General features: G+C 38.7%; 1 protein-coding gene across 1 annotated transcript in view; it reads right to left on the bottom strand.

The window, feature by feature from the left end:
• The window catches only part of TESK2 (testis associated actin remodelling kinase 2), a 100782-nt gene extending 96286 nt beyond the window's left edge, over positions 1-4496 (bottom strand). The window contains exon 1 of the mRNA XM_029946016.1: positions 4190-4496. Coding sequence (XP_029801876.1) covers positions 4190-4411 — 222 coding nt within the window. The 5' untranslated portion in view covers positions 4412-4496. The remainder of the gene's footprint in view (positions 1-4189) is intronic.
• Between the last annotated feature and the right edge of the window lie 10377 nt (positions 4497-14873).

Genomic DNA, 14873 nt, shown 5'->3' with positions numbered 1-14873 from the left:
GGTCATAGGGGAGTTCTATTGATAGTTTTTTGAGGAGCCTCCATACTGTTTTCCAGAGCGGCTGCACCAGTTTACATTCCCACCAACAGTGTAGGAGGGTGCCCATCTCTCCACACCCTCGCCAGCATCTATAGTCTTTTGGGGAGGGTCAGAGAGAGAGGTAGACACAGAATCTGAAGACAGGCTCCAAGCTCTGAGCTGTCAGCACAGAACCCAAAGTGGGGCTTGAACCCACAACCGTGATTTCACGATCTGAGCCAAAGTCAAAAACTTAACCGACTGAGCCACCCGGGTGCTCCCCCTAGACTTTTTGCTAACAAACAGATCAAGTAGACCAAAATAAGTTAAGGCCATAGAACATTTGAATAACACAATACAAAAGCTTGATCCAATAGAGACATAGAACTTTACGCAAACACATAAAACAAGAGAATTAATACTTGTTTCAAACACACTGGCAGCATTCAAAAAAATATGACTATGTAGTAAGTCAAAACAAATTTAAGAATATTCCAAAAGGCAGACATCATGTACATCATTTTCTCTGATCATCATTAGAAATTAAATATCAGAGGTGCCTGGGTAGCTCAGTCAGTTAAATGTCAGACTTTAGGTAGGTTATGATCTAGCAGTTCATGAGTTTGGGCCCCACATCAGGCTCTGTGCTGACAGCTCAGAGCCTGGAGCCTGCCTCAAATTCTGTGTCTCCCCGTCTCTCTGCCCTTGCCCCTGATCATACTCTGTCTCTATCTCAAAAACAAATAAACATTAAAAATAATTTTTTTAATCTTTAAAAAAAAACCTTACAGCAATCACCATGGTCAATGGTGAAAAACTGAAAGCTTTCCAGTTAAGATTAAGAAAATGGTACAATTGTACCTTCTCTCTACTGCTTTTCTTTTTTTTAACCTACTGAGCCACCCAGATGCCTGCTTTTCTTTTTTCTTTTTAATGTTTATTTATTTATTTTGAGAGAAAGGGAAAGCATGAGCAAGGGAAGAGCAGAGAGAGATGGAGAGAGAATCCGAAGCAGGCTCCACACTCAGCAGAAAGCCCAACACAGGGTTCGATCTCACCACTGTGAGATCACGACCTGAGCTGAAATCAAGAGTTGGATGCTTAACTTGCTGAGCTGCCCATGTATCCCCTCAGTGCTGCTTTTCAACATCATAGTGTAAGTCCTAGCTAATGCATAAGATAAGGAAATAAAAGCTATATAGGTTGGAAAGGAAAAAAATAAAACTGTCTTTGTTCACAGATGACATAATCATCTATGTAGAAATCCTAAGTAATCTATTACAAAAACTTCCTGGGACTGATAAGCAATTATAGTAAGGTTGTAGGATATAAGGTTAGTGTAAAAAAAAGTCAGGCAATTCATATACACCAGTAATGAAAAACTAGAATTTGAAATAAAAAACACATTACATTACACCATATATAAAAATTAACTTAAGTGGATCAAAGACCTAAATGTAAAGACATAAATCTATAAACTCTTAGAAGAAAACATTGGGGAAAATCTTCCATTGATAATTGGATTTGGCAATGATTTCTTGGACATCACACCAAAAAGCACAAGCAACACAAGAAAAAATAGATAAACTGGACTTAATCACAATTTAAAACTTGTATACATTAAAGGACACAATAAAGAGAGTTAAACAATCTATAGAAGAAAACATTTTCAACTCATATACATACACATACAAATGCGACCCAATTCTGCTACTGGGTATTTACACAAAGAATACGGAGATATTAATTTAAAAAGATACACGCATTCCTATATTTATTGAAGAATTATTTACAATAATCAAAATATGAAGTAACCCAAGTGTCCGTCATTAGACGAATGGATAAAAAAAATGTGGTATATTTATATACAACAGAATATTATTCAGCCATAAAAAGAATGAAATCTTGCCATTTGCAACAACATAGATTAATCTAGATGGTATAATATTAAGTGAAATAGGTTAGTCAGATAAAGACAAATACCATGTGATTTCACGCATATGTGGAATTAGAAACAAATGAACAAAGGAAAAAAAGAGACAAACCACAAAACAGACTCTTAAAGAACAAACTGATGGTTACCAGAGGGGAGGTGGGCTAAGAGATGGATCAAATAGGTGAAGAGAATAAAGAGTACACTTATCATGAGGCGCCTGAGTGGCATCCAACTTCAGCTCAGGTCATAATCTCTCCTTTCGTGGGTTCCAGCTCTGCATCGGCTCTGTGCTGACAGCTCAGAGCCTGAAGCCTGCTTCAGATTCTGTCTCCCTTTCTCTCTGCCCCTCCCCCACTTGCACTCTGTCTCTCAAATAAATTAAAACGTTAAAAAAAAAAGGAGAGAGAGAGGACATTTATCATGATGAGCACTGAATAATGTAGAGAATTGTTGAATCACTATTGTATACCTGAAACTAATATAACACTGTATATTAAGTAGAGTGGATTAAATTTTTTTTTTAATGGGCAAAGAGGGGGCGGCTGGATGGCTCAGTTGGTTAAGAGTCCGATTTCAGCTCAGATCATATCTTGAGTTTCGTGAGTTCAAGCCCTATATCAGGCTCTGTGCTGACAGCTTGGAGACTGAAGCCTGCTTCAGATTCTGTGTCTCCCTCTCTCTCTGCCCCTCCTCTGCTCATGCTGTCTCTCTCTCTGTCTCTCTCTCTCTCAAAAATAATAAGTAAACATTAAAAGAAACTTTGTTAAAAGACTGGAACATGAAATATGGCTTAAATTGGAAATAGGTAGTTCATCCATATTGACAGGCATAAAGGCTGAGTAAGTGAGTGAAGATACTGGTTTAGTAGGTATTTGTGGGGATAGAAGGCTGTGGAAATTCTCCAGCTTGCTTCAGTTTTCTCAGTGAATTAGGAAGCAAGCTCATTACTGAGAAAAAGTACTGAGAGTTTGATGAGGGAAGAAAAAGTATGAAATAATGTTCTGGGAGAATAAATGAACTTGGGAAATATGAATACTTGGGAGCATTAAGGGCTCAACTTCATTAAAAATAACCAAATAAAAACTATATGAGTGGAGGGGTGCCTAGGTGGCTCAGTCGGTTAGGCCTCCGACTTTGGCTCAGGTCAGATCTCACATTCGTGGGTTCGAGCCCTGCATCAGGCTCTGTGCTGACAGCTAGCTCAGAGCCTGGAGCCTGCTTCTGGTTCTGTGTCTCCTTCTCTCTCTGCCCCAACCCTTCTCATGCTCTGTCTCTCTCTGTATCAAAAATAAATAAAACATTAAAAAATTTAAAAAAAAACTATATGAGTGGGTATATATGCATAGCTTCTTACATGTATATATAAATTTTTATTTATGTATGTAAGATGTATGTGTATAATATATGTATAAGCACAGTAAAGGGTCCAGAAGTATACATACCAAACTGTTAATAGTGCTTATTATTGGAAAAAGAGAAAAATATATAGAGAGGGAGAGTGGAAGATACTCCTATATTATTTGAATTTTTGATCAGTATGTATTATTTTTTAAATTAAATAGCTTAGAAATTTATAGTGTGAGAGGACAGATTATTTTTTTAATTAATCTTTTTTTGACCAAAATAAGAGCCTCCTTGATAAGTATCTCTGGAAAGATGGAGAGAGGAAAAAATAGGATATAAACAACCATTATGTACAACTCCCAATGGTAAAATTCTCCCAGTCATCCCCTTTAGCTCCAAAGTGTCTGAGGCAGAGATTGGGCACCACCAAGTAAATACAAAAATATCCAGGTTCTGACTCTAGGCACTGACAGAAAAGGGGCAGGTCAGGCCTCCCAGGCATAAATGGAAGGAGCAGATCTGAAATAAATCACATAGTTTCCATCTTCAGGGTGACTCCAAACTGCTGGCTGGCTCAGGGCATCCCCGGAACCCTCCTGTGTCTCTTGTTGTTGAGTGCATCTGGAAGCGGACCCCAGGTGAGGCCCAGTATCCCGGCCAGGGTATCAGTGTCACACGTGGACCAGCAAGAGTGCACACAGCACCGGCCAGGCCCTTGGCCACCAGAAGTCCCAAAGCCAGAGGAGAGAACAATTTAAAACACCGATCAAGATGCACAGCACCCTCACCTCAACTAGGCAAAGCATATGTCATAATTAAACACAATTATCAACTCTGTAGTTAAGCTGATTATCAACAGGACAATATGAGAAAAGCACAGGCATCACTCACCTTGAACACTTCAGAGAAGAAGCCAGACCCTATTTTTTCACAGGTGAAGTCATCTAAACGCGTCAGTCTAGAAAAGGCACTTATAAGAGCTCGATATGAAGATGGCCAAACTCTTCCCACCTGGGTCATGTTCCCGTCTCCCCCACCACCTCCTTCAAAATCTTCAAGACGCTCCACACGTGGAGGAAAGCCTGCAATTGAATTCCGTTTGCTCCGATCCATAGTCTCAATAATCACTTTTTTCTTCTTTTAAGAAGGAACTCCACACATAATACAATTTTGTTGAGTTTTACTTCTCTTCCGGTTTGACACTAAAAAGATATCAGAAAGATATTTCATTAAAACCATTAATGAAGAAATATATGCAAACCAATAAATCATCAACGTAAAAATATTTCCTCTTTCACATTCTAAGTCCTGATTTTCAGATCTAAAAAATACTTTATACCATTACCTTCAAAAAATACGGATATATTTAAAGCCCAAAATGTAGTCAGTCTTTAAAGTGAATAGACTATAAAAAATATCAATTGCATTCTAAAATACAAAATAACAACAGTAATATCTATCATTCACTGAGCACCCACTCAAGGAATCATAGTATAAAAGCTCTACATAGGTCATCATTTCATTCTCAAATAATCCATGATAGGGGTACCTGGGTGACTTAAGGGGCACCTGGGTGACTGGTTAAGCATCCAACTCTTCATTTCGGTTCAGTCATGATCTTGTGGTTCATGAGTTCAACCCTGCATCAGGTTCTGTGCTGACAACCCAGACTCTGCTTGGGATTCTCTGTCTCCCTCTCTCTCTGCCCCTTCCCCACTCACGCGCACTCTTTCTCAAAAATAAGCAAACATAGGGGAGTTCTACTGATAGATTTTTGAGCAACCTCCACACTGTTTTCCAGAATGGCTGCACCAGTTTACATTCCCACCAACAGTGTAGGAGGGTGCCCGTTTCTCCACATCCTTGCCAGCATCTATAGTCTCTTGATTTGTTCATTTTAGCCTGCTCAGGATTTATCCAAGGGATACAGAAGTGCTGACACATAGGGGCACATGTACCCCAATGTTCATAGCAGCACTGTCAACAATAGCCAAATCATGGAAAGAGCCTAAATGTCCATCACCTGATGAATGGATCAAGAAGATGTGGTATATGAACAGGAGAAACCTAATGGAGGACCAGGGGGAGGGGAACAGGGGAGAGAGAGGAACGCAAAACTTGAGAGACTATTGAATACTGAAAATGAACTCAGGGTTGAAGGGGGAGGGGGGAAAAGAGGTGGTGGTGATGGAGGAGGGCACTTGTGGGGAAGAGCATTGGATGTTGTATGGAAACTAATTTGACAATAAACTACTTAAAAAAAAAAAACAAAGAAAATTACAAAAAAAAAGATGTGGTATATATATATACAATGGAGTATTACGTGGCAATGCAAAAGAATGAAATACGGCCATTTGTAGCAAAAGTGGATGGACCTCGAGGGTGTCATGCTAAGCAAAATAAGTCAGGCAGAGAAGGACAGATACCATATGTTTGCACTCATAGGTCTAACAGGAGAACAGGAGAAACCTAATGGAGGACCATGGGGAGGGGAAGGGGGAAAGAGAGTTGGGGAAAGAGAGAGGGACGCAAAACCTGAAAGACCATTGAATACTGAAAATGAACTGAGGGTTGAAAGGGGAGGGGGAGGAGAAAGGGTGGTGGTGGTGATGGAGGAGGGCACTTATGGGGAAGAGCACTGGGTGTTATATGGAAACCAATGTGACAATAAAATATTAAAAAAATAATAAATCAATATTTTAATAATAATAATCCATGATATAAGAATTATTATGTTCTTGAGGCACAACGGTGGCTCAGTTGGTTAAGCATCCAACTTCGGCTCAGATCATAATCTCACAGTTCGTGAGTTTGACCCCGCATAGGGATCTGTGCTAACAGTTCAAAGCCAGGAGCCTGCTTTAGATTCTGTCTTCCTCTCACTGCCCTTCCCCCGGTCACACTCTGACTCTGTCCCTTTCTCTCTCTCTTTCTCCCAAAAATTAATAAGCATTTAAAAAATGTATAAAAATAGGGGCACCTGGGTGGCTCGGTCGGTTAAGTATCCGACTTCACCTCTGGTCATGATCTCACAGTCCATGGGTTCGAGCCCCCGCCCCGATCAGGCTCCTTCAATCGTGCTCTGTCTCTCTGTCTCAAAATAAAATAAAGATATAAACAAAGTTTTTTAAATTAAATAGGGGCACCTGAGTGGCTCAGTCAGTCAGTCAACTGACTTCGGCTCAGGTCATGATCTCACAGTTCGTGGGTTGGAGCCCCGCATCCAGCTCTGTGCTGAATGCTTGCTCAGAGCCTGGAGCCTGCTTCAGTTTCTGTGCCTCCTTCTCTCTCTGACCCTCCCCGCTCATGCTCTGTCTCACTCTATCTCTCAAAAAAAATAAATAAATGTAAAAAAAAATTTTTTAATTAAAATAATAAAAAATTTAAAATAATGTATGAAAAAGAATTATGTTATTTTCAGAGAGAGGTCAAATGATCATACTGTCAATAAATGGCAGAGATAAAATTAAATGCAAGATTTTCTGATTCAAAAGCCTATGTTCCTACCATCCCCCTTCATAGCCTGCATCACATAATTTTCTCTTCATTTAAAGAAGCATTAAGTCCAAATATATAAAACAATGACAAAGATTTTATGCCATAAAATTATATAATTTTAAAAGAAGAAAACCATATCCAGAAGCAACTTAAAAATTCATTACTGATTAAATAGTACAGTCTAGCAGAAGTGACTACAAAAGGCTCCACCCCATCTGGTACATGACTAAGAATAAAAATGAGGGATTCCTGCCTGACTCAGTAGGTTAAGCACCTTCCTCCTGATTTCAGCTCAGGTCATGACCTCATTGTGCAAGCCCCATGTCGGCTTGTGCTGATAGCGTGAAGCCTCCTTGGGATTCTCTCAAAAAAAAAAAAAAGAATAAAAACACAAACCCACTTTTTTCTTTTAGCCTATCTCTCTCTACTTTTTTTCCATGAAAATAGATTACAAGGGTCATATGCAGAATACAATATTACGACTTTTCAATTAGTAAAATGCTTTCTTAAATGTGATAATACCTGAGACTACCTATACCACCTCCAACCATGGAGAATAGGGGCAGAGCTCCCAGGGTCATCCTTACAATATGACCCTGACTCTACCCCTAGCCAAAGTCAGCGGCACACTGCTCTCAATACGGACCAATCACAGTTCCTTTCTTGGCAATTTGAAACTGGAATTAAGATATCCCAGCCTCAGTCTGGCTGCTTCCTTAAGTGGAAGCCATGTAGGAGCACCTGGCTTGCTCAGTCAGTAGAGCATGTGACTCTTAATCTCCAGGTCATGAGTTTAAGCCCCATGTTGGATGTAGAGACTATTTAAAAATAAAATCAGTCAGTTGAGGGTCCGACTTTGGCTCAGGTCATGATTTCATGGTTCGTGGGTTGGAGCCCCCCGTATCAGGCTTTGTGCTGACCGCTAGCTCAAAGCCTGGAGCCTGCTTTGAATTCTGTGTCTCTTTCTCTCTCTGCCCCTCCCCTGTTCATACTTTGTCTCTCTCTCTGCCTCTCAAAAATAAATAAAATGTAAAAAAAATTTTTTTTAATAAAAAGGAAAAAAATAAAATAAAATCTTAAAAAATAATAATAATAAAAGATGAAAGCCATGTAAACTTAGGAGCTGATGGACATGGCTATTTTCTACCACACAGCCCAGAAGGAAGAAAAAGCCAAGAGAAAAAGATAGAGGCAGAGAGAACTTCTTAAATTTCCCAATATGCTATAGTCCTCAATTCCTGAGCTTCATTGCCTCCTGACTAAAGTTCCATGAGATATCCTTGTATCTTTAAAATAATCTTTGCTTTAAGCTAATTTTACCACAGTCTTCACAGAAGGAAGAATAATCCAAGTTCCCAAAGAATAAAACATTTAAATATCTCTACTGTACTTTGCCAAAAAGTGGCTCCAGATCATAAGATCAAAAATTTAGGATTTTATAGCCAGTAGAGACCATAAAGTTCAGCCACTCATTTTATGTGTGAGAAAACATAACTCTCAGAATGTGGAAATGATTTGTCATAGCTATAAGGCTTTTCCTAGCAAAGCTAAACTTAGAACCAAGGAACCAAAAGTAGTACATTTCTAAAAGTCTATCTGCTGATCATCTGCCTTAGAATTACCCAAGGAGCTTGTTTAAAACCCAGATTATTGTGTCTCAACCTACTAAATCAGAGTCTCCTGGAGAAAGGTCTGGAAATTTTACCAAGCTCCCCAGTGATTCTTATGTACATTAAGAGTTAAAGATCTTCTACTTAGAGAAAGGGTTTATTAATAACAAAAAAAAATCAACAGGGATTTTATAAAAATTTCCTCACTTAATCCTTCACACATAACACCAAGGTAGGCATGATTCCCACTTCACAGAAAAAGGAATGTAGGCTAAGAAGCTTAAGTAACTTCTGTAAGGATACAGAGCTAGTAGAACCAGAATTGGAACCAAGGTTCCAATTTGGTTCCAATCCAGCACCAAAGTTCAAGCTTTTTCCATTTCATATTATTTAACTCAATATTTTTCCACTACAGAGTTGTAAAGAGTTAAGCTAGTTATCTACATAGAAAAGAGAACCAGGGCACCTAGGTGGCTCAGTAGGCACTCTTGATTTCAGCTCAGGTCATAATATTATAGTTCGTGGGATCTCAGCTGACAGTGAGGAGCCAGCTTAGGATTCTCTCTCCTCTCTCTCTGTCCCTCCCCTGTTCATGCACTCTCTCTCTCTCAAATAATTTTTTTAAATGAACTTTAGGGGCACCTGGGTGGCTAAGTTGGTTAAGCATCCAACTTTGACTCAGGTTACGATATCCCAGTTTGTGGATTTGAGCCCTGTGTTGGGCTCTACGCTGAAGCTCGGAGCCTGCCTGCTTTGGATTCTGTATTTCCCTCTGTTTCTACCCCTCCCCAACTTGTGCACCCTCATGCGTGGTTTCTCTCTCTCTCTCTCTCTCTCTCAAAATAAACATTTAAAAAAATGAACTTTAGAAAACAGGACCAGTACTTGAGTGCAGAGGAAGACAATGGTGACTGTAATCTGGACAGAGATAGAAAAGAAGGGGAAGGGGTGCCTGGGTGGCTCAATCAGTTAAGCGCCCAGCGCATGATCGCACGGTTCATGGGTTCAAGCCTCGCATCAGGTTCTGTGCCAACAGCTCAGAACCTCGAGCCTGTTTCAGATTGTGTCTCCCTCACTCTTGCCCCTCCCCCACTCGTGCTCTGTCTGTCTCTGTCTCAAAAATAAACTATTAAAAATTTTTTAAAAAAAGAAAAGAAACTTCACTTTAGAAAAATAAAATACAATTGGGCACCTGGGTGGCTCAGTTGGTAAAGCTTCTGACTTCAGCTCAGGTCATGATCTCACAGTTAATGGATCCAAGCCCCAAGTCAGGCTCCATGCCGACAGTTCAGAGCTTAGAGCCTGCTTCTGTCTCCCTGTCTCTCTGGCCTCTCCTGTTTGTGCTCGCTCGCGCTCTTTCTCTCTCTCTCTCTCTCTCTCTCTCTCTCTCTCTCTCTCTCTCTCAAAAATAAAAATAAACATTAAAAATATTTTTTTAAAAAGAGAAAGAAAATACGAGATACTGAAGTTAAAATTACATAACATACATTTTGAATGAAATATATTGTTAACTTCCACAATGCCCTCAATTTTTCTGGAGGGTAGCAGATTCTGTTCTCTATACAAAGACTTGAAGACAGAATTGCTCATTGCAGCTCAACAGGTCTGAGAGGAGGTAAGGAATACCTAACAGCAACTGAACTGGTTTGGTTGGAGTTGTTACAAGTTTCATAATAGCACAATACGCTGAAATTTTTTTTTTTTTTAAAGTAGGCTCCACACCCAGCATGGAGCCCAACACTGGGCTTGAACTCATGATCGTGAGATGAAGACCTGAGCTGAGATCAAGAGTTGATTGCTCAACAAAATAAGCCACCCAGGTGCCCCTGGGCTGAAATGTTTGATATTTTTATTCTGAAAAACAAGTAACTTTGTATCTGGGCTCATGGCACATTTTAAGAGAAGGGGGAAAAATACTTATTTAAAAGGTATATGCTGGGGTCCTTGGGTGGCTCCATTAGTTAAGTATCTATTTGACTTTGCTCAGGTCATGCATGATCTCATGGTTTGTGAGTTCAAACCTCGCTGTCAGCACAGAGCCCACTTCAGATCCTCTGTCTCCCTCTCTGTCTCTGCCCCTCCCCTGCTCATTTTCTCTCTCTAATAAATAAATACATAAAACTTTAAAGAAAGTTAAAAAAAAATAAAAGGTACATGCTAATACAAACTTATGCAGAGAAGGACAGGAGATGTGAACAAGAATATTCATTTCAGGGGCACCTGGGTGGCTCAGTAGGTTAAGCGACCGGCTTCGGCTCGGGTCATGATCTCACGGTTCGTGGGTTTGAACCCCGCATCCGGCTCTGTGCTGACAGCTAGCTCAGAGCCTGGAGCCTGCTTGGTATTCTGTGTCTCCCTCTCTCTCTGACCCTCCCCTGCTCGCACTGTCTCTCTCTGTCTCCCAAAAATAAATTTAAAAAAATTAAAAAAAAAAAAGAATATTCATTTCATTTTAGCATTGTTTGTAATCAGTGGAGCGGGAGAGCAGTCAGGAAACAACCCAAAGTTAATCTGTAGGAACAATAAGAAACTGTTATTTCAATAAAATATACAGCACTTACAATGAATGAACTCATCTAGCAATGTAGATGTATTTCAAAAGCAATACTAAGTGGGGGATGGTGGGAAAGAAGCAAGTTGTAGTTAAGTGGCATCATCAAAATTTAATTCAAAAAATTTTTTTAAGTTACAAAAAAAAATGGAAATGAAAAGAAACCTGGGCTAGCAATACTTATACGGACTTTAAAACAAACCAAGATGATAAAAAGAAATAAAGGAGGACACTACATAATGATAAAGGGAACAATTCAACAAGATAATATAACACCTCTAAATACATAAAGTATTAACAGGCATAAAGAAAAAACTGACAATAATACAATAATAGTAGGGGACTCTGACACCCCATTTATATCGATAAACAGACCAGACAGAAAATCAACAAGGAAACAGTAGCTTTGAATGACACAGTAGACCAAGTGGATCTAACAGATATATTCAGAATATCCCAAAACAGTGGAATACACATTCTTTTCAAGTGCATACAGAACATTCTCCAGAACATATCACATGTTAGGCCACCAAACAAGTCTCAATAAATTGAAAAAGCATGCAATCATATCATGTACCTTTTCTGAGGATAGTAGTATGAAATTAGAAATCAATCACAAGATAAAATCTGGAAAGAACACAAATATACAGAGGCTAAATAACTTGCTAGTAAACAATAAATGGTTCAACCAAGAAATTAAAGAAGAAATTTAAAATACATGGAGACAAATGAAAAAGAAAACATAACTGTCCAAAATCTTTGGGATAAAGCAAAAGCTATTCTAAAAGAGAAGATTATAACAACGCAGGCCTATCTCAAGAAACAAAAAGAATTTCAATAAACAGCCTACCTTTACACCTAAAGGAGATAGAAAAAGAGTAACAAAACCTAAAGCTAGTAGAAGGAAGACAATAATAAAGACTAGAGCAAAAATAAGTGAAACAGAAACTTAAAAAAAAAACAGATCAATGAAACCAGGAGCTAGTTCTCTGAAGAGAGCAACAAAATTAATAAGCCTTTAGCCAGATGCATCAAAAAAAGAAAAGAGAGAACTCAAAATCAGAAATGAAGGAGAAATAAAAACCAACACCAAGAAATACAAAGGATTATAAGAGAATATTATGAAAAGTTATATGCTAACAAATTGGATAACCTACAAGAAATGGATACATTCTTACAAACATAACCTATTCTGATTCAAAATTGAATCAGAAAGAAATAAGAAAATTTAGGGGCGCCTGGGTAGCTCAGTTGGTTAAGCGTCTAGGTTCAGCTCAGGTCATGATCTCACAATTTGTGGGTTTGAGCCCCACATCGGGCTCTGTGCTGACAGCTATCTCAGAGCCTGGAGACTGCTTCAGATTCTGTATCTCCCTCTCTCTCTGACCCTCCCCTGCTTGCACTATCTCTCACTGTCTTTCAAAACTAAATAAAAAACATAAAAAATATACTAAGAAAATAAGAAAACTTAAACAGAGGACTTGTAATGAAATTGAATCAGTAATCAAAAAACTTCCAAAAACCAAAGTTCAGGACCAGATGGCTTCATAGGTGAATTCTATCGAACATTTTAAAGAATGTTCTACTCAAACTATTCTAAAAAATCAAAGAAGAAAGAAAGCTTCCAAATTCATCTATGAGACAAGATTACACAAAGATATTACAAAAAAGGGGGGGTGAGGAAAAGGAGGAAGAGGAGCAGCAGCATTAGAGGAAATATACCTCAACATAATAATGGCCATATATGAAAAACCCAAAGCTAACATCACACCCAATGGTGACAAACTGAGAGCTTTTCCTCTAAGATCAGGAACAAGAAAAGGATATCCTCTCAATACTTTTATTCAACACAGTACTAGAAGTCCTAGCCATAGCAATTAGATAAGAAAAAGAAATATAAGGCATCAAAAGTGGTAAGGAAGAAGTAAAACTTTTAAATATTTGCAGATGACATGATACTATATAAAGAAAACCCTAAAGACTCCACCAACAAACTACTAGTACTGGTAAATTAACTCAATGAAGTTGCAGGATACAAAATTAATACATAGAGATCTGTTGCATTTCTATACACTAAAAATGAAGTAGCAGAAAGAGAAATTAAGAAAACAATCCCATTTACAATTGCATCAAAAAGAATACAATATCTAGCAATAAATTTAACCAAAGAGGTGAAAGATCTGTATTCTGAAAACCATAAAATTTGATAAAAGAAAATGAAGACAATACAAATAGAAAAATACACCACGATCACAGACTGGAAGAATACTGTTAAAATGTCCATACTACCCAAAGCAATCTACAGATTTTATGCAATTCCTATCAAAATACAAACATTATTCACAGAACTACAACAAATAATCCTAAAATTTGTAGGGAACCACAAAAGACCCTGAATAGCCAAAGCAATCTTGAAAAAGAATGACAAAGCTAGTGGTACAACGATCCCAGATTTCAAGATATACTACAAAGCTGTAGTAATCAAAACAGTATAGGACTGGCACAAAATAGACACACACATCAACAGAACAAAGAATTCAGAAATAAACCCATGATTTTATGGTCAATTAATCTACAACAAAAGAGGCAAGAATATACAATGGAAAAAAGATAGTCTCTTTAACAAATAGAGTTGGGAAAACTAGACAGCAACATGCAAAAGAAGAACATCAATTTTTTATTATACACACAAAAACAAACTCAAAATAGATTAAAGGCCTAAATGTGGGGCCTGAAATCACAAAATTCCTAGAAGAAAACATAGGCATTAATTTCTTTGACATGAGCCATAGAAACATTTTTCTAGATAGGTCTTCTGAGGCAAGGGAAACAAGAGCAAGATTAAACTACTGAGACTACCTCAAAATAAAAAGCTTTTGGACAGTGAGGGAAACCAACAACAAAACAGAAAGTAACCTACTGAATGGGAGAAGATATTTACAAACAATGTATCTGACAAGGGATTAATATCCAAAATATATAAAGATCTTATACAATTCAAATCCAAGAAAATAAATAATCCAATTAAAAATGTACAGAGAGGAGAGGTACCTGGGTAGCTCAGTTAGTTGAGTTTATAAGTTAAGCATCTGACTTTGGCCCAGGCCATGATCTTGCAGTCTGTAAGATCAAGCCCCACTTCGGGCTGTCTGCTGTTAGCATAGAGCCCACTTTGGATTGTCTGTCCCCCCACCCCCTCTGTGCACCTACCCCACTCAGGTGCATGCTCTCGCAAAAAATAAATATTTTAAAAAATGGATGGGCTCCTGGGTGACTGAGTCGGCTAAGCATCCAATTCTTGAGTTCAGCTCATGTCACGATCTCGCGGTTCATGGGTTCAAGCCCCACATCGGGCTCTGTACTGACAGCATGGAGCATGCTTGGAATTCTCTCCCCCTCTCCCTCTGTCCCTTCCCCACTCATTTTCTCTCTCTCTCTCTCTCTCTCCCTCCCTCAAAGTAAATAAACTTTAAAAAAAGGAACAGAGGGGCACTTGGGTGGCTCAGTAGATTAAGTGGCCAACTCTTGATTTTAGCTCAGGTCATGGTCTTATGGTTCATGGGTTTAAGCCATGCACTGGACTCTGTGCTCATAGCATGGAGACTGCTTTGGATCCTCTGTCTCGCTCTTTCTGCCCCTCCCTCCCTCTCTCAAAAATAAATAAACATTAACAAAACTTTTTAAATGGACAGAGGATCTGTGTAAATATTTTTCCAAAGGAGATGTACAGATGGTCAACAGACACATGAAAAGATGCTCAACATCCTCATCATCAGGGAAATGCGAATCAAAAACCACAATGAGCTATCACCTCACACCTGTCAGAATGCCTAAAATCAAAACACAAGAAGCAAGCGTTGGGGAGGATGTGGAGAAAAAGGGACCCTCGTGCACTGTTAGTGAGAATGCAAACTGA

This window comes from Suricata suricatta, chromosome 8, assembly GCF_006229205.1.
Source record: "Suricata suricatta isolate VVHF042 chromosome 8, meerkat_22Aug2017_6uvM2_HiC, whole genome shotgun sequence".
In the NCBI taxonomy this organism is placed as follows: Eukaryota; Metazoa; Chordata; class Mammalia; order Carnivora; family Herpestidae; genus Suricata; species Suricata suricatta.
Note: the sequence above shows the minus strand (reverse complement) of the source record. Positions and strands in the feature narration are given on the sequence as shown.